This window comes from Primulina tabacum, chromosome 17 (assembly GCF_025594145.1).
Source record: "Primulina tabacum isolate GXHZ01 chromosome 17, ASM2559414v2, whole genome shotgun sequence".
Classification (NCBI taxonomy): domain Eukaryota; kingdom Viridiplantae; phylum Streptophyta; class Magnoliopsida; order Lamiales; family Gesneriaceae; genus Primulina; species Primulina tabacum.
Window position 1 is genome coordinate 25,696,700 of NC_134566.1, and position 25,592 is coordinate 25,722,291.

A 25,592-nucleotide genomic window follows, 5' to 3' on the forward strand; every position below is an offset into this window, starting at 1 on the left:
GCACCAAATATGTCTATTAATCTTTCTAGATAAAGTTGCGACTATTTTAATTACAAGCACTGATATATTTTTATATATACACTTCTCATGGGAACAATACTTTATCTCTTATTTTAAAACTTGACAACTGCGCGCTTGCGAGCAGAAAATATGCAACAGTGCGAGTCCATTCCCTCAAAAGTAAATGATGTAGCAACCTTAGCCATGATTCATCATGTCCTTCCTATGAAATTCATCTCCCTAATTGTAAGTGTGATCCCTCTCCATTGTGCTATTTTGAGATATTTTGAGATTTTAACGGACACATGTTCATTTCATATGTAAAATCCATCAGCTTTAACGTTCGAGGTAACAACAAAGGTGAAAGGCGCAATATAAAAGTTGGGAGATTCAAATAACACACGTGACTAGATGGACGAAATCGGGGAAAATGACAAAATTTAGAGACTCAATTATGAATTATTGCCTTGTTCACAATCAAACTCAAATCTCATTTGCAACTTTATAAACTAATAGGAAAAGAAAGAAAAAATATCTCTCCAATTTGAAGGGAAGACAAATTACCACCAACCACTGGCTCCAAGAAACGAGAACATTCACTGGTCAAAGAAGCGTAAAAGACTCTCCAACGCCACCTTGTCCAGGCACCCTTTTCTTTCGTAAACCAATTTTCGACGCAACATGCATCAAATTTAGAGGAAAAAATCAATCTTTTCTCGCTTTCGTTTATTTTTTAACACTAGACCCTGGCAGTTACGTAAGAAATCCAAGAAAGTGACCTTTTCAAGCTTTCTTCATAAAAGTGGCAGTTGCCAAATCTTGAAGTTTTTCTGGGAGGATTATGTTCCAGATTAAGCACATTGACAGCGCTCCATCAACCCCGGGGAAGTTCAAAATGGAGAAGTCTGTATACAATAGGCTGAGGTTACATTCTTGCCTAGCCAAGATCACTTTTTGGTCTTTTGTTTTCCTTGGATTGGTAATATTATTCTTCTTTAAATCACCCTCCTCTTCACCTCCCGCACCGGCAGATGTTTCTAGGAGGTCCCTCAGAACCAGCTCTTATGGAGATGCTAACTGGGAGAAAAGGGTAAGAGCCTCTGCTAAAATCAGGTCAAGAAATGGGATTTGTGTTCTGACCACAGGGGCTGCTGGTTTTGTAGGTTCTCATGTCTCCTCCGCCCTTAAACGGCGGGGAGATGGTGTTTTAGGACTTGATAATTTCAATGATTATTATGATCCTTTACTTAAGAGGGCGCGGCAAGAGCTCTTAGAGCGCAATGGGGTGTACATTGTGGAGGGTGATATCAATGATGTTTCCCTGTTGAAGAAGCTTTTCGAACTTGTGGCCTTCACGCATGTTATGCATTTGGCAGCGCAGGCCGGTGTTCGGTATGCAATGGAGAACCCCAGCTCCTATGTGCATAGCAACATCGCCGGCTTTGTTAGCTTGCTTGAGGTTTGCAAGAGTGCCAATCCTCAGCCTGCAATCGTGTGGGCGTCAAGTAGTTCTGTCTATGGATTGAATACTAAAGTGCCCTTCTCGGAGAAGGATAGGACTGATCAGCCTGCTAGTCTCTATGCTGCAACTAAGAAGGCTGGTGAGGAGATTGCACATACTTATAACCATATATATGGGCTATCACTCACTGGATTGAGGTTCTTTACTGTTTATGGACCTTGGGGTAGGCCAGATATGGCATACTTCTTTTTTAGTAGGGATATTCTGAAGGGGAAGTCAATTCCCATCTTTGAGGCTGCTGACCATGGCACAGTGGCAAGGGACTTTACTTACATAGATGATATTGTAAAGGGTTGTCTGGCTTCATTGGATACTTCCGAGAAGAGCACAGGTAGCGGTGGCAAGAAAAAGGGGCCTGCACAATTACGGGTTTTCAATTTGGGAAACACAGCTCCTGTGCCTGTTGCAGATCTTGTGAGCATTTTGGAGACATTGCTCAAGGTGAAGGCAAAGAGGTTGGTGATGAAGTTACCAAGGAATGGGGATGTACAATTTACACATGCCAACATAAGCTTGGCTCAAAGGGAGCTCGGGTATAAGCCTTCGACAGACCTTCAAACAGGGTTGAAGAAATTTACTCGATGGTACCTCGGTTACTATAGTAACGGGAATAAGAGTGCACAGTGATATATTTTTTTCTCAGTTGTGCCATAGGATCACTCTATCCTCGGTTCTTTTTTTATTCTTCTATTGTATGTCAACATATCCATATTAGTCACCCAGCCAATCCATTTTCGACATATCATGATGGTATCAACTTAGGAGGAAGTTCTTGGAACTTTTTGCGTTGGATGGACGTTGTTACGTTGGTATCATGTTCTGCTCTTCATGAAAGGACTAATTGATTCTTGTCTCTCAAGGACAATTTTTGTAGTTTAATCTTTGTAGAATTTGCGAATGATGGTGCAATTTTCCAATGAATGGATAAGTATATATCAGGAGTTTCATTCAAATAAAACAGCACATACAGTTCTCGTATAATGATTGTTATGCAGAAAACTTGAAAGACCATAGAATCCATTATTTGGATGGATTACAACTAGTCTAGATTGTATTTGTTTCTCAATTGATTGGCAATTTCTTTTATCAATTACCGTATTCTCCACATTGACTCTCTTCCACCAGCTTATTTCAAGTGTGTTACTACTACCTGTTCTCGGCTATCGTAGGTGCACCAGTAACTTAAAGTCAATTTTCTGTCATTTAAGTAATTTAAAAAAAAATTATTAAAACTTACATATAACATAGTCAATCTTAATTGATTTAAACTGAAAACGTAACATGATTCACTGTACTGCATGATTTATTTGTGGTATTTATGAATTTTCCTTGCATAACTTTGTACACCAATACAGAAAAGTTACAACGTTGATCCACGTGCAGAGAGAACAAATGTCATAAAGTTCAAGAAATGAGTAATCTTTCTCTAAACAAGTTCGCCTTTCAATTATTTAAAGTGGGGAATAGGGGAGGTCCCATGTGTCATGGACGAGTAAAGACATTGTTCATTCCCGTCTAAAACGGTATAGGCTCTCTCTTCGGCCAAGATTCTATCTTCAAAAAGTACTTCATGGGCACCACTCCACCAAAGCCCTCGGTTAAAATCACTCGATTGTCGGATATGTAAAGCTTCATCCCCTCTAGAAGAAAAGAAGTTGAGAAACGATAATAAATAAAGCTAAAAAGCTAATTATTGGAAATAATCAGTTGCGACTTGCGAGTCATTAAATTAGTACCTTCCATAGCTTTTCTTACGTCAAGAAATATCAACAAGTTAATATCGCGTCTCATACCTGAAATTTGAATGGCAACAACATTTATCAGAGGCAGATGACAGTTTTTCCAAGCAAATAAACATTGAATCCCCGTGATACTTGGATACAGACACATAGAGGTTGATTCATAAACATAGAAGGACCTATCTATGTTATATTGTATTCATATAAGAGAATGTTGTTTCAGAGCAAAAAAAGTATGAAAATTTTCAACATGCTATTCTAGCATAAAATATAGTACCGCTAATAACTTCTCCATCTGTTGGCAAGCCGCAAGAGAAATGTACATGTAATCTCTTCATGCGTTTGAGGCCCTGCTCTAAAATCGACTCCAAATTCCTCCTGTAAGTTCCATGTACACAAACTGCGCTTTATCATAAAGGCAGAAGCACTTAGAAAAAGATGAAAGAAGCACGTCTCATTAAAGAAGTGAAAAAAGGGAAACCAAAGTTGAAATGTATAACCTGGAATTTCCTCAGGGGAAAGTATGAGTTTTAACAAGCTTTCTGTTTCAACAGTCTGTAAGGGTATTAGAACGAGGAAACAATGAATTAAGAAGGCATGACGCCAATTGCAGAAGAGTAAACAAGATACAATTCTAAACCAGCTTCAATGTACGTGTAGGGAATGAAATAAAATTGTGCCTGCATAGAATTTTTTGTTCAACAGTCAGAGAGAAAACTGCAACACATCTTAGCATCATGCAAGTTGGACTCAATCGAAAAGCAGCTATTATATGCACTTTCAGCTCAACATAAATCAAATCAAGAGTATTTCGCAACAACTCCAGTTGTCGTTATCAGTCCACTACCGAGTGTCAGGCATGTATAAGTGTTTAATCAAATCTAAGAAGGTTTGGATGTAAATTGCATGTTTTTCAGATAACTAAAAATAATGGACCATGTACGAATTGCAATTCCAAAATATTTCTAGCAGAATAGGTCCATCCCTGTGAAGTCGCAAATGCCCCAAGGAAACTTCATTCCAACAACTAACAGGAGTTGGAGCAGTAAATAGAATTCAGGTCCCTGGATATACTTTAAAATAATAATGCTCTTCTAGACACACATCAAAATGTAGCCCTGGTTAAAAACTTTGAGGAGATATGTCACCTCTATCGTGTGACCTTGGTTTGCGCGTATTAACAGCTCCCCGCTTTCTTCCAGCAGGCTAAACCGTTGCTTGTTGTCCCTCCTAACCACCTGTAAACATGTTGTAAAAAGTAAAATCAATCTGGCAAAAATGGCTGTACATGACACATTGACATACGATATGCCAATGCACTTAAATGATCGGATACTGTCATAAGCCAAAAGACAATCTTTGGAAGCCATCTCTTATTTAAAAAGTGGTAGCCATTTCACAAAAAAGGACTCTTCAAGAAAGTATGTCATTTGTATTAGATAATTTCCTCATTCCAGGAAAGGAAAAACAAGACATGACACGTTGAGATGAAATACTAAAGAAAGGTAAAAACTTGCTAAAACATTTCCAATGCAATAGCATCAAAGTGTTGGCATAACTACAGGATAAATGCATATAATCCATTTAATCTCAATTAATGGACATCTTAACTTAGTACACAAACAGAATAAAGACTCAAACCTCTCTAACATCGGCAATATCATGTGATTCTAATGGGATATCGGCAAAAGTTTTCAGATTTAGCTTCAGCAAATCTTGGACTTTGACATATCCATCACTCCTCATATCTAATTTCAATTCGGAAGCCATGTGCCGCAGTATACGTGTTCTGAAATGTTAATAACAAATAGTTAATGATAGCAAATAATAAGCTGTATGATATATCCAATCAATGCACATTCATGCATAATCTTTGGCTTTAATTTGTGTACTGTCAGCACCTCAAAATTATTGGCGATTGAGCAAGGCAACAAGCTTTATACCTAATAGACCTAATCAAATCTGGAAAATTAAATGCAAATACTCATCTTCCAAGACATCATTTTTTAGTTGCAAAATATTAGCACATAAAAAGCCAGAGAAAAAAGTGAAAATCAATCGATATAACAAGAATTACACCACTTTACGAACATAAACTGGTCATCAAAACCTTCACACAAATTCTTTTCCGAAATTTCAAAGTTCAATAACACAACATCATGAAAACCAAATTTTAACACTGAATTTCATCAAGCTTGAATTGCCATAGGAAACGGAATTAATCAAAAGTATTACTATGTCCCTCCTGATTCCTTCTCATAAAAAGTCCAGTCTTTCTTTACAACCAATTCCCCTATTCATTTTTATATAGGCCCTCTTTCTTTTCCATAAAAGAAGTCTAGTGTTAAAGCATCAATAATACTAAAGCAGAGTCATGAGCTAATCAAGAAACAAAAGATAAAAGAGTGTAGATAGCTGCGTACAAGAGTCTGCCTAGAGCATCGATTTTATCTTTTCCGGAAGAACCGCTGCCACCTCCGTATCTACCGCCGCGACCCCTCGATCTTTCCTCAGTATCTTTGATCTCCAGTCCTCTTCTTCTTCCTCCACCTACACCTCTGCCATGAATGACGGCACAAATTCGATGAGATACTGATAATTAGTGGCCAAAACAAACAATTTGAATTGCCAGGGGAAAAAAGAGGAAATATAGGACAAAAATATACCTTGATGCAGTGAAATAGGGGTTTCCGGTGGTGGGATTTTGACGATTCTCCATCAAAGTCAAGAGCCGGAATCTGGAACGTAGCAGAGAAGGAGAGGCGATGAGGAGGATTGGATTTGTAAGAGGGCGGTAGAGCGGAATCCGCGTGCCACAGCATGTTAGTGAAACCCACATCTAGTTTTTGCACCTGATTTCTATTCTACGTATCAAAATTGGTCCTCAGGCCTTGCATTTTATTTTATTTTTTTGGTTTTTTCTAATACAAGTATTTGTTTTTAATAATCATTTAATTATAAATAATTAAGGAATGATTTATAAATAATATAATAGGCTAATACAAATACAAATACAAATAATTAATATAACAATATAATTTATAACTAAATTGAAATACATAATTCAAATACAAATACAAAAACAACAATGGAAAGGAAAACACATAATCAATAATCTAGTAAATTATATCCAGATCCTCCAAAATCACTCAAATATTTTCCAAAACATATCATCTTGTTATCCATCTCTTTCTCTTTTTTGCATAATTTTTGCTTGTTCAATTCGAACTATTTCACGCATTTTTGGATCGTAAATTATGCTAAATGAAATCATGTATCATAAACATTTATGATATAAAAATAACAAAATATAAATCACGAAAAAATTGTTTAGTGCTTTTTGCTCTATCCAATTTGTTATTTTTATATTATTTTTAAATATTATTATTGATATAAAAATAATAAATATAAATCACGAAAAAATTGTTTTGAAAAATTTTAGAAATAGTAAAGAGTAAATATAAACACTTAAAAAAATTATTATCATATATTTTGGAATATTAATTTTGCATCCTTGACTTAAGGAATTTATACATATTGAATTTAAAATTCTACTTTCTTATATTTTTTTTGAACTAAAAAATTATACTTTCTTATCGATTACTCAAAAAAAAAAAAAAGTTTTCAGGGACTAAGTATCCCACTATAAATCTTTTCTTCTCAACTATTTGTGATATTAAGTTGACAATTGATGATTGGCTTCTTCCGGATGATAATGTTGTGAATACAATGGCAACAAATATAAAATTAAAGTTTGAAAAGTATTGGGAAGTGATAAATTGTTTATTGGCAATTGAGAACATTTTAGATCAGAGGTACAAGATGAAGACAATTCAATTTTATTATCCTTTTGTTTATGGTGATATGTCTTCATTTGAGATTTAAAAATAAAGAAAAAGTTGTATGACGTTGGAGAGCACAAAAAGAAATCCAAACAATCTCAGGAAGTGAAAGATTCACAATCTTCATATTTAAGGACATCACTTCCTAAGCGTGGTAGTTATGCTGATAAATTTGAGATGTTCATGGATTCTAATACTAATACTGAACTTGAGAAGTCGGAGTTGGATTATTATTTAGAAGAATTTCCTTGCCAAGAAATACAACTGAATTTCATATCCTATGTTGGTGGAAGACGGATGAGATCAAATATCTCATTTAGCATGATATTGCAAAGGATGTGTTGGCCATTCTTCTGACGCCTGTTGCTTCTGAATCAACATTCAGTATTAGTGGGAAAGTTTTAAGTGCTCACTGTAATTGACTTCATCCTAAAAATGTGGAGGCTTTGATATGTGCTCGAGATTGGTTATGCAATGAAACTCAAGATATTAAATAGTTTCAAAACAAATTGTTTATGATACTTTATTTATTTTTTTAATTTATAATATTTTTTATTTATTTTGTCTTATTAGATTCTATAGCTTCAAAGATCAAAAGTTTTGACAATGATTCTAACATAGAGGTATGCAATAAGTTGTTGTTGTTATTGTATTAAAGTGTTTTAAATTTATATATTTTTTCTCTCTGTCTTATTATTTTGTAGTAGCCGGAGTCCTGCACTAACAGTAATACTGATTACTGCATGGAGTGATGTAATCGAGAAGAAAGTAATCGATGATGCTAACGAGTTTGATCTTTTTTACTCATTGAACTATGGATTTTTTTTTTGAGGAGATAGAACTATGGATTGTTAATGTCATGATATGTGTATTGTTTAAATAATATTAGCTTTATGTAAGTCATTGAATTTTTGTATCAATATTCTTTTAAGTCAAATTAAAAAGTTTTTGTGTCAATTCAATGAAAACTTGAAGTTTCGTAAAAAAAAAAAGTTTTTCAAGTGGGGTCGGGGATGGGGATTCCCCGATTAGGTAGAATCGGGGATGGGATCGGGGGTGGGGATGACAAACCCACCCCCACCCTCGCTCATTGCCATCCCTAACTTGGAAGCAAGGTCTAACCTGCCATCACAAGTTTTGGCTATGTCAATGAGACGCTCCAGCGCTTCATTTAAAGTAGTAGTGTCAGATGCAACTAATAATGGCTGAAGTATATTGTCCGGCACAGGAAGGTCTAGTGATATGTTGTCATTCATTATTTGCAATTGATTTGGAGGGTGACAAATGAATCAACACCGAGCTCTTTGACTTAATTTTCAGTAATCTACAAGTAGTATCCTGTACAATATATTGTCCGTCAATGCCAATAAACAAGTTTTACAAGACCATTGCAGCATCAACTAGCCAAAAACACATTAATGCACATCGCTGTTATTTTCTATTGTTATCTGCATTAAATTAATCCTTAATCCTGGATAGAATACACAAACTATTTCAAAATAAAATGCATAACGCAATTGAATTAACACAAATACGTGATTTTGTATAACAGATTTAGAATAAATGAATTGCACGATGCAACATATATTACGATGATTACTCTTCATGATAACACCAAAGGCATTATAACATAATAGCAAATTTCATGAAAAAATAATCAAAATTTACCAGTTATGAATAAATATCACACTTATCATATTTCATTACGATTGGGACTTCAGCGTGATATAGTAGGAACATCTGATAAATTTATTTTGCTTCATATATTCCTTTCCCCACCCTCAACCGCCCTCACACACACACAGTGCACTCAGACAAACACACATCTATGCAGAGATAACATTTCAAACCCAAAATTTTACGACTAAAGCTGCTTTGTGGCAGTGGAAGCTGGAAAGTATAGGTCAGCAGAAGATACAAACACTCCCTGGAGTTTGTGCAACTTGATCTTACAAACTTGCAGCACTTTAAAGCTATGATAGAAATAAACACATTTATAGAAGAAATATCCGAGATGTTTATTTGAAATCGTAAAACATATAAGTTATATAAGTTTAACCTGTTACAGAAACATATACGTAAATGATAGTATCTTTTACATATTAATTAATTCAGTTTCTAACCAAAAAAGTTAAATATGTGCATGCTTGTATAAAATATTTGATTCCCTTATCAACTTGTACTTGTCAGTATAACGTAAACATGAAAAACACCACGTCTCAAATAGGAAGTTTTACTTGGAGCTATATTTTCTGCTGCGCCAACATTGCTCTCCCCTTGTGCTTTACATTAGGGCTAATAAGTTGAATGCACAACATTAACTAAAAGACCAGAATGGATACAAATATTATACATTAAGAGTACTTTTCTCAGGTTTTCACAAGTGTTCTATTTCAAAAAACCTCGAGCATTTTTTTTAGCACTTTTTAAAAAGTTCTCCATATACATCAATTGTCTTAAAAAAGTCTTTTAAGTGGAATAGCTTCTCCATGTAAATGCTCTATAAATTTCATGACATATCTCGGTTGTAAATCATGTTTGAGCGGTGGCTAGAGCTCGATTCAAATTTGTGCAAGTTGAAAATTTCAGACTCCAGCGGTTAATGAGCGTACGAAGATCGAAAATCAAATGAAGATGAAACAAAACTTTGACAACTGGAAATGAAATTACAATTGGATAAATAAGGGGGGATAAACAGAAATATCCGACCTTTACCATTACAATTAGGGAATAAAGCATAAAAACATTACAAGGAAATTAATCTTCGAAAATTCGAAACTTAAGAAAGAATCACAAACACAGTTTGAATCGAAGTGGTGAAATTGATTATCGTATTTTTGAAGTTCAGTCATCACCATTAATGTATCGATACTGCACCACCGATAACAAAATAATATGAAGATACTCACAGCTAAATAAGAGATTCAACAAACCCTGACCTCTGATTTATGAAACTTGAGCAACAGCCGAGGCGGAGGAACGGCCGGCGTCGGAGGAGGCGGAGCTGAAGATGGAGGAAGGCCTTTAATCCGGAGGGTTAAATGGGTAAATGGAACGGGGCCGTGGATATATATATAGGATAAACCACAAAGTTGGGTGAGCCATTTTTGTTTTAAATATTTAATTTTTTTATGTGAAATTTATATGATTATTTTAATTTTTATACGTATACATGAATTAATTTGATATGATTATTATTATTTATATATTAATTTATTTTTACAAAAAAGAATTTTAAAACATAATAAAAATTTGTGAAAGTGGCCGTGAATTTTTCTCGTGGAAAAACCCAAGTGGCTGAAAATTGTATGTGGGAGGAGAGGGAGAAAAATTTTGGTTAACAAATTCTATGTGCAAAAATAGTATTATTTCATATAACACTAAATGAAATATTTATGGAGTTTGACTCTTTGTCATATTAGGAGTCATTCTTCTACTAGCATTCATAATCCTACTCTCACAAGGATTACTTATTTTTATTAAATAAAATTTTCATGTTTATTATATTATGTATTAATCAACTATGATAACATATAATATATTTATATACACATCTTTATATCTTCATATATATATATTTTTTAATCCATCTATAAGTGCACATATACTATATGCATAGAAATATTTAAAAGTAAATAACTATTATTTAATTTCCTTAATTAAATTATTACTTAATTAATTCTATACCACTTTAGAATATTTTACGAGAATTTTGTACATATTAGTAGTCACTACTACTAATACTATTATTTAATTAGTAAATTCTAAATTTACTAAATAAATAATTGTGAACTCAGTATAATCCAGATCGACGATCTGACAGCGCCGATGTATCAATGATACAAATTTTGTTCATATAATGAAATTGAAAATTTCAAATATCAAATTTCTATCGATTCATTTTTTACAGTTGTCAGTTTTGTAAACTCCTTCACCAAACCAGACAGTTCCACCCTCCCCACTTACCAGTTAAACTAACTTCGACAATTTTCAATGTATAAAATCCACTTATAAACTCATTTATAAGCAATTTGTTTGTTCTCCATCAAATTACAGTTTCCAAATTCAATTTCTTCAACTTGACTATCTTAATGAGAACACAGAATTCAATACTTGTGTGATCCTCAATGGTTCAGGGACATAACTAGTTATGAGTTCACAACTTCATGTGATTCAAAATAACATTTATTTTTAGTTGAACTTATCCTAATTAGTCCTTTTTTTTTATCAACACCTTGATCAAACTAAAGTCTGATTGCACACATCGAATCATGATAAGATCCTCTAGTAGCATCGCTCAATGATCTATCACTGATAGTGTCTGCAAGAACTTTTAATTATGGTTAACGTAAATTACGGTACTTTCAACTCATATATCCCGATCTAATCCGCAACCATTGGAATATCGAGAGTTGCAAATGAATTCGATAACGATATTATATATATTTGAGTAATAATAGTGACTTCGTATGTGCAACTAAGAAATCAGCTTTCTCTAAAACACATGTCATATTCTGGCCAGAGATTCCTTGCACTATTAACTAATGAGATTACATAAGATATCTTCAGTCATAGACGAACGATGAATACCCGACTACAACGCATTTGCTCCAACATATTTCGGAACTACACCCAGCCTCGCCACTTGATGACCATCAATGGAGTCGATTAACGGATCAAAGTGCATGCTAGTACGTAGAGCCCTACGTTGTCTCGGGTCAAAGGGCTAATGGTATATAACTCATAATTGTCAAAAGCCAGGCACAAAAAGACGCTAATTTTAAAGCGCAACATACGTTTTACGAAAAAAGCGCAATAAACAAAATGTTATCGAAAAAATAAAAATAAGACAAAAAATCTTTGAAAATATGATAGATGAAATATCAATGTCATAATAATCGTCATTAGCCTCGTCACTTGATTTGTATCCATCGATATCTTCTTTTTCTTCTTTAGTTTCATCATCAATGTTGATATCCACTTGGACAATCAGAAGGAGGGTTGTTTAGTGCTTCATCAAATAATCACTAATCTATATGAATGAACATCTTCATGTCCTTACCAATGAAACATGAAGTTTACGTCACAGATACTAGCCTCAAGTTCGAATGACCTTTATCTTTATTTTAGGTGGCTGATTCGACTAGAAACTTGTTTTGAATATACAGTACACTTCTAAATGAGTTTGTTGATGTTGCATTGAGAGACAGACCTTATGGTATCTATAGTATGCAATGACTTTATCTATGAAGCTTGCATGACTATACAGATAAAATAAATGTCATGTTGGATAAAACTGTAAAATATTATTAAAATAAAGATTGTTTTGACATAAGAGTCAATAAAACCCAAGACATAAACTGGCTCGTTGGACACCTACTCTAATAGCTTCATCCTTACTCTCGAATGATTTATGAGAAGTATCACAAAATTTGTTGACTTGACTGTGTGCTTCTTCCCACGTCTCATATACACCAGGTTTACGTCCGAGAAGACAACATAATTTTTCCACTACAATACACAAAAAAATGAAAAGCAATTTTTCATTATTTTATATAAACAAGTATGATTATAATAAAAGATAACTTGAAATGCAAGGGTTCACCACCATTCTAAGAAATAGAGCTATATCGAAATCCAGTTTTACTGCAACAAAAAAACCGAATGTTATTAATGTGACCAATATGTGCCATCAGTCTAAAAAGTTTGAATGTGCAAGATAAATTTTCACATAATTTTGGCGCCGAAATATGCTCTGATGTGAAGTAAAGGAAGTCGATGTACACGCTCTTTTATTTTGATTAGAAGTATGCATTATAATTTAATTTGGTTCGCGAGGGGCTGTATCTTTTGCTTTCACAGATGAATAAACATTGATCTAATCAAGGAATATGTTCTTGGAATTAAAGCAGTTTCGTGCTTTCACTCGTACCATCTGTTCTGAGATATTGTGTTTCAACCTTTCAAAAGAATAACTTAACTCATAAGTTACGTACAATAGGAGACACCCATAATTCTCCCTCATGTAATGCCTAAAGATTCAAATTTCTACTTTAAATCGATTGTGTTGCGGGTTATCTATGTACACCTAGCTAACTCATTGGCCCTTGCATCTTGATGAAACTGAAATTGGACTAAAAAAAAAGAGATATTTGACCATCAAATGCAACCAAACTTGCAATTTCACCCAAAATTTGTCCAACTTTTCGGTGAACTCATATCATAAAAGTTGTGATATTTTCGTCTATCTGCCTATTCAATGAAAACGCCCAAATAATTGTCATGAAACTATTAGACTATTGCTACAATAATTTTTCGCTTATTAATTTCATGCAGAGTGCACATAACCTTTGGATAAAAAAAAAGAAATAATGATGACAACTGGGTTACACATAGCTGTTGACATCTTCTGTGTCCTATGTGGTTCGCCTGTTGGACAGAACTACGTAATATTAACATTGAACGACCGAACACTTTACATGTCTTAAACATATCGATAATTTGTTCGATTTTCTCCATGAAACTGCAGAAGAATACAGTAAAAAAAGAAGAAGGCAAATCTGTTCTTGAATGGTATGCCCATCTATGTTACAACAGTATTCGGGCATTGTATAGTTTAGCGTAGACTAGAAAATCGAATTGAAAACAAATGAGTATCGAATGAAAAATCTCATGTTTACCTTGAGCGTGCAGAGGTGCGTGGAGGAGGATTGCTGAATTTAGCAATCGTCCAGCTTCGAAGAGGACAAATAGATTAGGACTAGTGCATTTGTTTTGGGCTTTCTTCGATCAAGGCAGAAGCTTACGCACTTATTCCGTTAGTTTGAGCTTCAATTTGACGAAAAGACCAAGTGAGTAAAAATTTGTGAAGATTTGGGACTAAATTGGGTCAAAAAATTAATTTGGGACTACACCAGAAACTTTCCCTTTTTCGGCCGACATGGATCTGGTCGGACCGATTTTTTCGGTCCAACTGATTTTGAATACCTATTGCCATTTACTAAAAAAAAGAAACATTGAAAAATTAAAACCCGTGGAAGTATGCTGGCAGCATGCTAGTGGAGATGGTACTAATTTTATAAAGATCTACAGGTAAAATACGTACATTTCAACTATAATAATTACAGATGCTACACCTTTTGTAGTCATGACTGAACGATTGATGTTCAACGGTTCACCTCTTCTGTACAGAGACAGAACGAGGTCGCACGTTCCATGATTTCAAAGGTTTCTTGGATCATGTTTGATGCTCTCATTGCCAGCACATATAATTTGTGGCAAGCCACCAAATGACGAGAAGATTTCCTTTACTTGATGAATATCAGTACTCCCTGCAAAGAAATCGTGCACTGTTCCATCAAACTCAAGCCAGCTGCGACATGGAATCTTATTTACATTCCTTTCTTTCATAATGTTCCTAACTCTTCTAACATATTCCCATAAACCAGACTGGGCATACATTTTCCATACAAGTATGTATGAACTTGAATTGTAGGAATCAATTCCAATTAAATGCTTGGCAATTGGCACTCCAAGCTCTTTGTTTTCTTGATTATTGCATGCACTTAGCAGCGTTCGCCAAATTACGTCATTTGGATCGACTGGCCTATGCTCGACGATTCTTACAGCTTCTTTTATATGCCTTGCTATTCTAACAATATCAACCAAGCACCCATAATGCTGGAGGTTAGGTACTATGTTGTGGAATTTTCTCATTGTCTCAAAACAAATGATACCTTCCTTGACCATTCCAGAATGTCCGCATGCATTCAAGATTGTGATAAACATGATCTCATCTGGTTTTACGGAAAGTTTTTGCATTTCAATGAAAAAATCAAAAGCTAAATCACCCATTCCATGAATAGCCAATCCACCAATCATGGCATTCCAGTGATCGATGTTTTTCTCTTGGATAACACCCTCAAAGACGTCCAGCGCTTGATCTATGCTGCCACACTTGGCACACATATTAATTAGAGCAACACTGAGTCTTTCACTGACGACAAACCCATGTTCCTCCATGTATTGATGGATTCCAATCCCTTCATCCACATCGCTTAACTGTGTAGTTGCTAATAAAGCAGTCAAAAAAGTCACACTATCAGGAGTCAAATCACAACTCACACTTAACATATCATGAAACACTTTCATTGCCTTCATGCAACATCCATTGTTAACATACCCAACCATTATTTAATTGCAAGAAATCACATCCTTTCGAGGCATAGCATCAAAAAAATTCCTAGCCTCTTCAATTTTTCCCATTCTTGCATACCCATTGACCATGCTAGCCCAAGTGACCTCATCCCTTTTCGGCATTCTATGAAACAAGGTGCCTGCCGTTGCAATCCTCCCATTCTTTGCACAACAATCAATCATCAGATTCCAAGAAACCAAGTCCTTTGCAGGCATTGTAACAAACAATTCCCAAGCAAATTTGTACCCATCTTCCGATTTCACAAACCCATTAATCATTGTGTTCCAAGTGATCAAATTCTTCATTTCCATTGGCATTAAATCAAAACAAATCGCGAGCTAAGGTCACCATCCCGTGTTTGACATAACCATCAATCATCAAATATATGTAAAAGAGTCTCTAATAAGCATTTCATCAAACATCTTCTTGCCAAAGTGAATGCACCCACATTTTACATACATACAAATCGAACAATTCTGCAAAAGCACATCCGAACTAAAATCAAATTTTGACATCAACCCATGAATTTGCATTCCTTTATTTGATAATCGCAACCCTGCACATGACTTTAAAACAAAAGAAAAGGAATACTCATCCACCAGAACCCCACTGACAAGCATTAAAGCAAACACATTGTATGAGTACTCAGGTTCGTTCCCATGCGAGAATGACTTGATAATGTATTCCAGATAAATGAATCCTTGTAATCCTTCTCAAAAAATAGGTGCCTTGAAAACTTAACGACGGGCTTTTGTTGTGAGAACGCGGAACCGAGAACTAAATTTGATATCAATGATTGGTTGTATATATTCCCAGTGACAATTAAACTTGCATGGATTTGGTTTATTTCTGTTAGGATTATTTTGTCCGACAGATGCTACAAATAATAAGACTTTCAGTATAGGATTAAAAACAGTAAATTTGTGTTTTATCAGAATTAAATGTTGTGCCAGATGTTACAACATCTCGGACAACATCTATATGCAGCGGAAAATTAACTTTTATAACACAAATTGATTTGAAATAATAGATGGACAAGATTAAATATGCACAAGTATTAATACTTGTGCGGTGCCTTATGACAAAAATTAATCACTAGAAAAACCAAATCGTTTACAAAAACCTAACACTAGTGATTATGACAAAAATCAATTTCCTCAACAAGTTGAGAAAACAAATGCTTTCTAAAAAACAAACAACCAGAATAAAACTAAAACAAGAAAGCAAAAACTTGATCCCGGAAACCACTATCAACTAGATGCAATCTTCAGTCAACATCGTTACGGATGTTGTCTATAGATGTTGGCACCATTCAACTTAACACGGGAATCACCACTCCAAACAGCAACGGCTTCGAGAATAATTTTTCTCTGTAAATCTCTGCAACGTGTGTGTATGTATGGTCGATATTGAAGCGGCGGCTATCAATGAGCTTTTCTTCTTATTTATAGGTGAAGAATCATATCTCCTCAAGGAAACCTAAAATACAAAGAAAGTGAGAGTTTTATTAGGAATAAACTCTTTTTAAACACTAATACCATATCTCTTGAATTAAGATCTCATTATCTAAGGAATGCAAAATCATATCAAATATTTGCTCAATCAAATTAACAAGGAAAACTCTATTAGGGAAATAAATAAAATATATCATTTAAAATCGAAATCTTATTTCTCTTTATTCTCCCCCTTTTTGCCTTTCTTGGACAAAATGAGATCAAACTCATTTATCCGTGTTAAGATCAAATCAACTCCCCCTGAGTTTTAGATTTTCTCCCCCTGAAAAAAAATACTGTTAGTACGGGGTGTTGTTAGAATTGTTGGCAACACTTAACACAACACCTGCACCAGTTCCATTGACAGTTAGAGATATTAGCCAAGACAAGAATACAAACACAAATATTAACAGACAATTAAGAGCAGAGATAGAAACATTTAAGCCAACAAAATCTAAACACCAACAAAATCTAAACATCATCATCTTCATCCTCCTCATCCTCAGTTTCTTCATCCTCACTGTCCTCTTCTTCTTCATCATCCTTGGTCCCTGACGGACCAGCACCAGTTTGATCATCTCCCCCTTTTTGTCCATGAACGGCCATATCTAACATGACACTGATGGCAGCAGCCAAACTCTCATAGTAGGCCAAGTCGGCCTTAGCCTGGGCAATTTTCTTAAGAGCATGATCGAGATGGGTCTGGGCACCCGCTACGGTAATCTTCACATAACCAGGTTTAGGTGGTCGAGAGGTAGACGCAGGAGATGGTCCAGTAGCATTCGGTGCGTTGGATGAGTCTTTCCATGGAAGGTCAACTTTGCGGTTTCCTTTGAACAGGGCCTTGGCAATTTTGATTGTTTCTCGGAAATCAGATAGACCCTCATCAACATTGCGAACAAACCCTTGAGACACCAGTATCCCATAGATCAGACTGGGAAATGGGAGTTTGGATGACTTTAATCCCCCATCAGCATACTGCATCACAGTGTAAAATACCATACGCCCAAAATTAAGAGTGCCATTGCCAATGGCAAACAGAGTCAGTGCTTGAGATTTGGTAACCACCGTGGTGTTTGTGGACGGCGTCCAATTCCGGGTGGCAACCTTGTGCAGGACAGAGTATAGGGTCGTGAGTTTAGCAGCTGAGACCTTGTGTGGATGGGCAGGGAATTTGCCAATCAATCCACCAGTTAGTACAGAGACTACCTCATCAAGATCTGGTGGAGGGCCTTCAGGAACAGATGGTGTGCTGTAGTAATCATTAATGATTTGCGGGTCAAAGTTATATATCTTGTTCCGTACAAAAACCTTGCCAAATTTGGCCGATCTTGGATCACTGACCCCCGATGAGAGATTGCCATAGAATTCAGCCACAGCTTTATGGCAATAGGGCAATACAGATGAGACGGTAGAGAGCAGACCACGAGTTTTAAGAAACTCGATCAAATTGTTTCGGGAGAAGGCTGCCATATCAGCGTTGCGTTCTTCAACAAACTCCCTGTTGGTATAGAGATCCCAGTTGGAGAGTGACTTCTCAGTATAAAACTTGGAGTTGTAGCTACCGTCTAGATCATACTCGCTAAGATCAGTGTTGTCAGAGGTGTCGGCAACATCATTGATAGTATCCTCGTCCACTGCCTCGTTTGTTTCAGGGGCTTCATTGACTGCAGCAGGAGTATCAGCAAAATTGCTGGAATCAGTGGACTTTTCAGTTTCTTGGGGAGCAACAGGAGCGACAGGGGCGTCACTTTTCTGATTTTTCAGGTTGGCCATAAATTGGGCCAACGTGATTTCTTCTGCAGTGGAGGGCGAGATCTCTTGTGGAGGAACATGGGTTGTTTGCTCAGTGGTGTTAGTGGTATTGATGGAGGTAGACTTGCCTTCCGTAGGCGGAGGGGCACTCTTCTTGCGGGCCACAAACTCATAATTCGCATCATCAGAGTCATCACCGGAGGTGTCTGCTGGATCAATCAGCGAGGGGCGAGTAGATGGCTGACCCTTGTATCGGAAACGTTTGCCCGACGTGAGGTCTGGTTATACCCAGCTTGTCGTTTTGAGCGTCTTTTTGGAGGAGAGGGAGGATCGAAAACCCTAATGATAGGTGGGTTATCAATATCCTGTGGATTACCAGGCTCACCTGGCTGAATAATCTCCAGGGGCACTGCGTCTTCAACAGCAAGTATCAAAGGTAGCGGCGATTCCACAGTGGGTGTTGTAACAGATGTTGTCGTGCTGGGGGCAACATCATCTGTGTTTCCCATTTCACTTCGAATATCATGGGGGTCAAATCCCTTTCCTGCCATTGATAGTAGATCAAAAATTAATTTACGAACAGGGAGGAAAGTAAAAAATTTTGAAACAATGAAATATTCCTTCAGAGAAAAATTTCGAGATGCCGCTGTGAAATTTAGAGAACCGATTAAGTAAACAGAGATGAATTAGGCGGTGTAACTCACAGAGTTAATAATGAGCACACAATACAACAGTAAGAAAATTAGTAACAGATTATTCAAAAAGAACAACAGGTAGAAAAATAACCGTTACTGCCTTCAGAGTTTATCGCAATAATTTTGTGCAATATCAGTTCAAAAATTAACTCCAGTCATAAAACCCACATCGAATTATAGCTCCACTTACCATCAAGGTGCACATTAGTTCGATTTCCTGCGAAGATTGGATTTGTCACAAAACGTCTTTGTTGTAATACAAATAACCTCATTACCCAATTCACACTGTTATGTTTATGCATGACTTATGGATGCCTAAAAACAGAATGGAACATAGATAAAAACATGAGAGCAAATATGAGATATGTTTACAGATGAAGTGTTGTCACAAATGTTGGCAACATCTCCAGTCAACACCCACAGTTCCTGAAAACAAAATTTGATAATCTTCACACTCAGTGACTTAATAATCTTTTTAACCTAGAAGTGGTAGCTCCCACACTAGAGGAACAATCTTCATTGGACTCCTCTAGGTAGCTTTTTTCATTTTCTTCTATTTCTGTGTTAATTTTAGAAGGTGTAGCTCCAACACTAAAAACACAGCCTTCATTGGGCTCTTTTATGTAGCTTTTTCCATCTTTCCTTCTAATCACAGACCCATCACTTGATTTTTCAATTTTACTTCGTTTACTTGTCACATTGGTTAGAGTCAAGTGACCACACTTCAAATCTTTCTGTGACTAAGTTCACAAGTAAAGGTGTGAAGTTTGATAACAAGGAATTGTAGGTGCAACAGAGAATTATGCTACACATGTTCAACACATCATATCACAGTATGAATGCAATGCAGAATGTCTAAGTCCTATAAATGTATATGCAAATGAGATGTTGTCCGAGATGTTGTAACATATGAGACAACATCCAAGAATGATTAGGCAGAACACATGCTGAGAGATTTCCGAAGGTTGGAAAATCTCTCAAAATCCAATGCTTTGGTGAATATATCGGCCAGTTGGTTATTTGTATCAACAAACTCCATTTGGATCAATCCTTTCTCTACAAGATCTCGAATAAAATGATGTCTTATGTCAATGTGCTTTGTTCGAGAGTGTTGTACTGGATTTTTTGAAATGTTAATTGCACTAGAATTATCACAATACACGACTAAGGATTCACTTTTAAGCCCATAATCTTCTATCATTTGATTCATCCATAAAAGTTGGGTGCACGCATTTCCAGCTGCCACATATTCTGATTCAGCAGTGGAAAGTGAAACACAGTTCTGTTTTCGACTATGCCAAGAAATCAGATTATTGCCAAGATAGAAACACCCCCCAGAAGTGCTTTTTCTATCATCTAAATCCCCAGCCCAATCAGCATCAGAAAATCCTACCAGGTTTGAGTTGGTTTCGTGTGTATACCATAATCCTAATTCAATTGTTCCTGCTATGTAACGTAAAATACGTTTAACAGCTTTCAAATGAGAAATTTTAGGATTGGATTGATATCTAGCACATAAGCAAACACTAAACATGATGTCAGGGCGACTGACAGTCAAATACAGGAGGCTACCTATGATGCTACGATATAAGGTGTTGTCAACATTTTCGGCAACATCATCTTTGCACAATTTCTCACTCGATCCGATAAGAGTTTTCATGTGTTTTGGATTTTTATTTGCAAATTTCTTAATCAAATTCTTAGCATACTTGCTTTGACACAAAAAGATGCCATCATGCATTTGTTTAATTTGCAAACCAAGAAAGAAATTTAGCTCACCAACCATGCTCATTTCAAATGTAGATGACATGCACTCAACGAAATCATCAGCATGCTTTTGAGAGGAAGAACCAAAGATTATATCATCAACATATACTTGACAAATAAGAATCTCACCTTTGGACTTTTGAATAAAAAGAGTTTTGTCTACCTCACCTCGTTTGAAGCCAATTTCGAGTAGATATTCAGTCAATCTCCCATACCATGCACGTGGTGCTTGCTTCAAGCCATAAAGTGCCTTCTTCAACTTGTATACATGATCCAAATGGTGTGGATCCTCAAAACCCTTAGGTTGTCTAACATACACTTCCTCACTCAAAATACCATTTAAAAATGCACTTTTAACATCCATTTGAAAAATTTTGATTTTCATGTAGCATGCAACGGCTAGTAGTAGTCTGACTGACTCAATACGGGCTACAGGAGCAAAGGTCTCATCAAAATCAACCCCCTCAACCTATGTGTACCCTTGAGCAACCAATCTTGCTTTGTTTCTAATGATGTTTCCAGACTCATCGGTTTTATTTTTGAAAATCCATTTTGTACCAATTATGTTACCATGGTCAGGAGGTGGAACCAAGTCCCACACATCATTTCGAACAAATTGCTCAAGTTCATCATGCATAGCATTAATCCAAAACTCATATTTCAAAGCTTCGTCAACATTTTTAGGCTCAATAATTGATATAAAACATGAAAATCTAACCTGTGAGTATGTAGAACTCATGCAAATCAGTCCAGCCATTTTTCGGTAATCAATCTTTTCTTTCTTCCGAGTTTGAACATCTCCACGCATGTTTCCAATTATTTGAGATGATGGATGGTTTTTCTGAATTTTGCTTGGAATACACGATCCATCATCTACTGTATCATCATTGCAATGCGGTTCTTCAGATTCAGTGTCTTCAGTGTCACATGTTGTGCCAGATGTTGCAACATCTGGGGCAACATCTGCATTTTCCAGTGAGATTGGATTGTCCAGAAGGTCTTCAACGTCATCTTCAGCAGTTTTTCTCTTGAGATCTGCACAATCATCAAACACCACATTAATGGATTCCATAATAGTCCTAGTTCTTAGATTAAACATGCGATAAGCTCGACTATTTGTGGCATAGCCCAAAAACAAACACTTGTCGCTCTTTGAATCAAACTTTGCAAGTTGATCCCTGTCATTCAAAGTGTAGCAAACACAACCAAAAACATGAAAATATTTAAGGTTAGGCTTCTTTCCCATAATGATTTCATAAGAAGTCATGGTTGAACCACTTCTTAAATAGACTCTATTCGATATATGGCATGCTGTATTAAGGGCTTCAGCCCAAAAACGCTTTGAAATATTCTTTGAGGCTAGCATCACCCTTGCCATTTCTTGCAGAGTCCTGTTCTTGCGTTCGGCAATGCCATTTTGCTGTGGGGTTTTTGGTGCTGAAAATTCGTGTGAAATACCTTTCCTGTCACAGTAGGATGAGAAGGATATGTTTTCAAATTCTTTACCGTGATCAGTTCTGATCCTTCTCACTTTTAAATTGTGGAAGTTTGAGATTCTTGTGAGCAATTGTTTAAACACATCATAAGTGTCCGATTTCTCCCTAATGAAGCTCACCCATGAAAACCGCGAGAAATCATCAACACACACAAAAGAATACTTCTTACCTCCAATGCTTTCTACTTCCATGGGACCCATAAGATCCATGTGCAGTAATTCCAGACAGCATGTTGTCCCAGATGTTGGCAACACTGGGTGCGACACACGCGTCTGTTTTCCCTTTTGACAATCTCCGCACACATATGATATTCCAGATGAAAGATTAGGCATACCTCTAACTGCATGGTACTTACTCAAGTTCTTCAAGGTTTTGAAATTTGCATGTCCGAGTTTTTGATGCCAAAGGTCAAGTTCGGTGATTTGCACATGTTTGCACGAAAGTTCCTCACTTATTTGATAGCAATTATCCGAAGACCATGTACCTGTCATTATGCACTTGTCAGATTCATCAAAAACTTCACAAGTATGTTTATAAAACTTAACAAGCAAATTATCATCACACAGCTGGCTTATGCTTATCAAATTTGAATTTAATCCTTCAACATGAAGCACATTGTGGAGCTTTGGTAGTCCTTCAACTTTCAAAGTACCCTTTCCAACAATTTTTCCCTTAGCTCCCCCTCCATATGTAACTTTGCCACCTTTTTGCTCAACATAATTGGTGAGACATTCTCGTGATCCAGTCATGTGACGGGAGCTTCCACTATCAAAGTACCAATGACCTGCAGTGTTAGTTTTTAACGAGGTATAAACAACTTTACAATGAGTTTTTACCTTTGGGACCCAAATTTGTCTTACTGTAGGTCGATGGTGGGAGGTGTTGTGGAAAGTGTTGGACAACATTCGGGGCAACATCCGACTCGACTTTTGATTCTTGCGATCATCCCTGAGTTTAAAACAGTAGGGTCTGATATGACCATGCTTAAAGCAGTAATGACATACATACCTGCGTTTTCTTTTCTTAGTGATTGGTGCAGCATGTTGTTTTTTTGATGAAGAGATTTTGATTGGTGAATTGGATTGTGGTTTTGGAGATGTATCAGCTTTTCCCTTCACAAAAACCGTAGACTTGGAAGATTCACCTATTTCAAACACACTGTCTTTGAACCCTAAGCCTTTCTTGTCATCTCTTCCCATCAAAAGTATGGATTCAAGCTTGGATGTGCTTGAATTAAACTTGGACAAGGTTTCAGTTGCCTTTTGAAGTTCTTCTTTAGTCTTACCAAGTTCCAAGTCCTTTTTGCTCAAAATTACTTCAAGTTTGGCAACTACGGCTTTTAGTTCAACGTTCTCCTTCATGAGACTTGAGTTCAACTTGTTTCTTTTGGTCCAATCTTCAAACAGCTCTTCATAAAGCTTTTGCACACTCTCAAGAGTGAGTTCTTCATAATCAGCTTCTGATTGATCATCTCCACTCAAATTTCCAGAAGTTGTGGATTTCAAACATACTGAATTTTTGCAGATGTTGCGGCCAGGTGTGGCAACACCTAGGGCAACACCTAAAGGATTCACCTGCAGCCAGCAATTTTCTGTAAATAGTGCAGTCAAGGAGGTTTGACTTTCTTCATCAGTGGATTTCTCCTCAGCATCGGATTCTTCATCGCTTAGAGACACATTGTATCCTTTGTTTTTTCGCAGTCGGTTAGCACATTCATTGGCATAGTGTCCAAAGCCCTTGCATTCTCTACACTGCACCGAATCGTACCTTTTTGAATTGTATTGTCCCTTGCCTTCATTCCGTGGCTGAAATTGTTGCTTGGCAGGGTACTGTTGTGACTTTTTAGGTGCATGCAGGCTAGGAAATTTAGATGGTTGTGCATTCTTCTTTTTATCTCGGATTCTTTTCAAGTAATCACCAAATTTTTTTGTGATAAAAGAGATAGAATCCTCGCAGAGATCAGAATCATTGACTTCTTGAGATATTTGAAGTAGTTCATTGTAGGAGTCATTTGAAGCTTGGAGTGCAATTGTTTTCCCTTTATCCTTCTTTTGCATGTCCAAGTTCATCTCGAAAGTACGTAATGAACTGATAAGGTCTTCCAATGCCATCTTAGAAGTGTCCTTAGCCTCATCTATTGCGCAAATTTTTATGTTGAATCTTTCGGGCAGAGAACGGAGGACTTTGCTAACTAGGCGCTCATTTGAGATAGCTTCTCCAACACTGAATGCCTCGTTAGCAATTTCCCGTAGGCGACGATCATACTCAAGTATGTTCTCAGATTCTTCCATCCTCATCATCTCGAATTTGGAAGTAAGCATCCTTAATCTGGTTCGTCGCACACTCTCAGACCCTTCATAGTGACTTTGGAGAATATCCCATGCACTTTTAGCCGAAGTACAGTTTGTGATTAAACTGAACATGTTCATGTCAACCGATGTAAATATAGCATTCAAAGCCTTTGAGTTGTGGTTCGAATTTTGCACTTCATCAGCAGTCCAGTCAGTTTCAGGCTTTGGCCGTTTGTCACCCTCTTGATCTATCATGACTGGTGGAGTCCATCCATTGATGACACGCTGCCATGCCCGTTCATCTAGAGATTTTATATAGTATCTTATTTTGACCTTCCATAGGCTGTAATTGGTACCATCTAGAACTGGTGGTCGAAGTGCTGCGCTTGCAAATGAATTGTCCATCGGATTAGTTCTGTCAAACAAAAACAAAAACCAGAATCAGCACTTAGTATATCAAGAACCTGCTCTGATACCACTTGTTAGGATTATTTTGTCCGACAGATGCTACAAATAATAAGACTTTCAGTATAGGATGTAAAACAGTAAATTTGTGTTTTATCAGAATTAAATGTTGTGCCAGATGTTACAACATCTCGGACAACATCTATATGCAGCGGAAAATTAACTTTTATAACAAAAATTGATTTGAAATAAATAGATGGACAAGATTAAATATGCACAAGTATAAATACTTGTACGGTGCCTTATAGCAAAAATTAATCACTAGAAAAACCAAATCGTTTACAAAAACCTAACACTAGTGATTATGACAAAAATCAATTTCCTCAACAA

At 36.4% G+C, this 25,592-nt stretch overlaps 3 protein-coding genes and 1 pseudogene across 5 annotated transcripts; 1 reads left to right on the forward strand and 3 right to left on the reverse strand.

The window, feature by feature from the left end:
* Positions 1 to 532: 532 nt before the first annotated feature.
* Positions 533 to 2,314, forward strand: LOC142531963 (UDP-glucuronate 4-epimerase 3-like). Its single transcript, XM_075638247.1, has one exon. The coding sequence runs from the start codon at positions 842 to 844 to the stop codon at positions 2,147 to 2,149; it is 1,308 nt and encodes a 435-aa protein (XP_075494362.1). The 5' UTR covers positions 533 to 841; the 3' UTR covers positions 2,150 to 2,314.
* Positions 2,315 to 2,807: 493 nt separating this feature from the next.
* LOC142530786 (uncharacterized) lies at positions 2,808 to 10,179 on the reverse strand. 3 transcript variants are annotated; one of them, XM_075636617.1, is made up of 10 exons: positions 10,043 to 10,147; positions 8,226 to 8,441; positions 5,928 to 5,999; positions 5,685 to 5,819; positions 4,903 to 5,050; positions 4,410 to 4,499; positions 3,762 to 3,816; positions 3,539 to 3,661; positions 3,259 to 3,315; positions 2,808 to 3,162 (listed from the first exon to the last, which is right to left on the reverse strand). In XM_075636617.1, the coding sequence occupies exons 2-10, from the start codon at positions 8,357 to 8,359 to the stop codon at positions 3,038 to 3,040; spliced, it is 939 nt and encodes a 312-aa protein (XP_075492732.1). In that variant the 5' UTR covers positions 8,360 to 8,441; positions 10,043 to 10,147; the 3' UTR covers positions 2,808 to 3,037. The 3 variants fall into 3 exon arrangements, with proteins under 3 accessions (XP_075492732.1, XP_075492733.1, XP_075492734.1); XM_075636618.1 differs by lacking the exon at positions 8,226 to 8,441 and having other exon boundaries at positions 10,043 to 10,179; XM_075636619.1 differs by lacking the exons at positions 8,226 to 8,441; positions 10,043 to 10,147 and adding an exon at positions 10,013 to 10,031.
* Positions 10,180 to 12,354: 2,175 nt separating this feature from the next.
* Positions 12,355 to 17,154, reverse strand: LOC142530608 (pentatricopeptide repeat-containing protein At2g45350, chloroplastic-like; annotated as a pseudogene).
* A 4,325-nt stretch (positions 17,155 to 21,479) lies between these two features.
* Positions 21,480 to 25,202, reverse strand: LOC142530609 (uncharacterized). The gene is made up of 4 exons (XM_075636432.1): positions 24,068 to 25,202; positions 23,792 to 24,016; positions 23,159 to 23,290; positions 21,480 to 23,023 (listed from the first exon to the last, which is right to left on the reverse strand). Exons 1-4 carry the CDS (start codon positions 25,200 to 25,202, stop codon positions 21,480 to 21,482), a joined length of 3,036 nt encoding a protein of 1,011 aa, XP_075492547.1.
* Between the last annotated feature and the right edge of the window lie 390 nt (positions 25,203 to 25,592).

Bases quoted from the DNA above. Each gene is read 5' to 3' on its own strand.
- LOC142531963 (XM_075638247.1), top strand. From the start codon at position 842: ATGTTCCAGATTAAGCACATTGACAGCGCTCCATCAACCCCGGGGAAG.
- LOC142530786 (XM_075636617.1), bottom strand. From the start codon at position 8,359: ATGAATGACAACATATCACTAGACCTTCCTGTGCCGGACAATATACTT. The intron at 4,500-4,902 runs GTTTGAGTCTTT...ACATGTTTACAG, and splicing joins ATATTGCCGATGTTAGAGAG to GTGGTTAGGAGGGACAACAA. The intron at 3,662-3,761 runs GTTATACATTTC...GATAAAGCGCAG, and splicing joins TTCCCCTGAGGAAATTCCAG to TTTGTGTACATGGAACTTAC.
- LOC142530609 (XM_075636432.1), bottom strand. From the start codon at position 25,202: ATGGACAATTCATTTGCAAGCGCAGCACTTCGACCACCAGTTCTAGAT. The intron at 24,017-24,067 runs GTGTTGCCCTAG...GCAAAAATTCAG, and splicing joins GCTGCAGGTGAATCCTTTAG to TATGTTTGAAATCCACAACT. The intron at 23,024-23,158 runs GTACTTTGAAAG...ATACTTGTGAAG, and splicing joins GGGAAAAATTGTTGGAAAGG to TTTTTGATGAATCTGACAAG.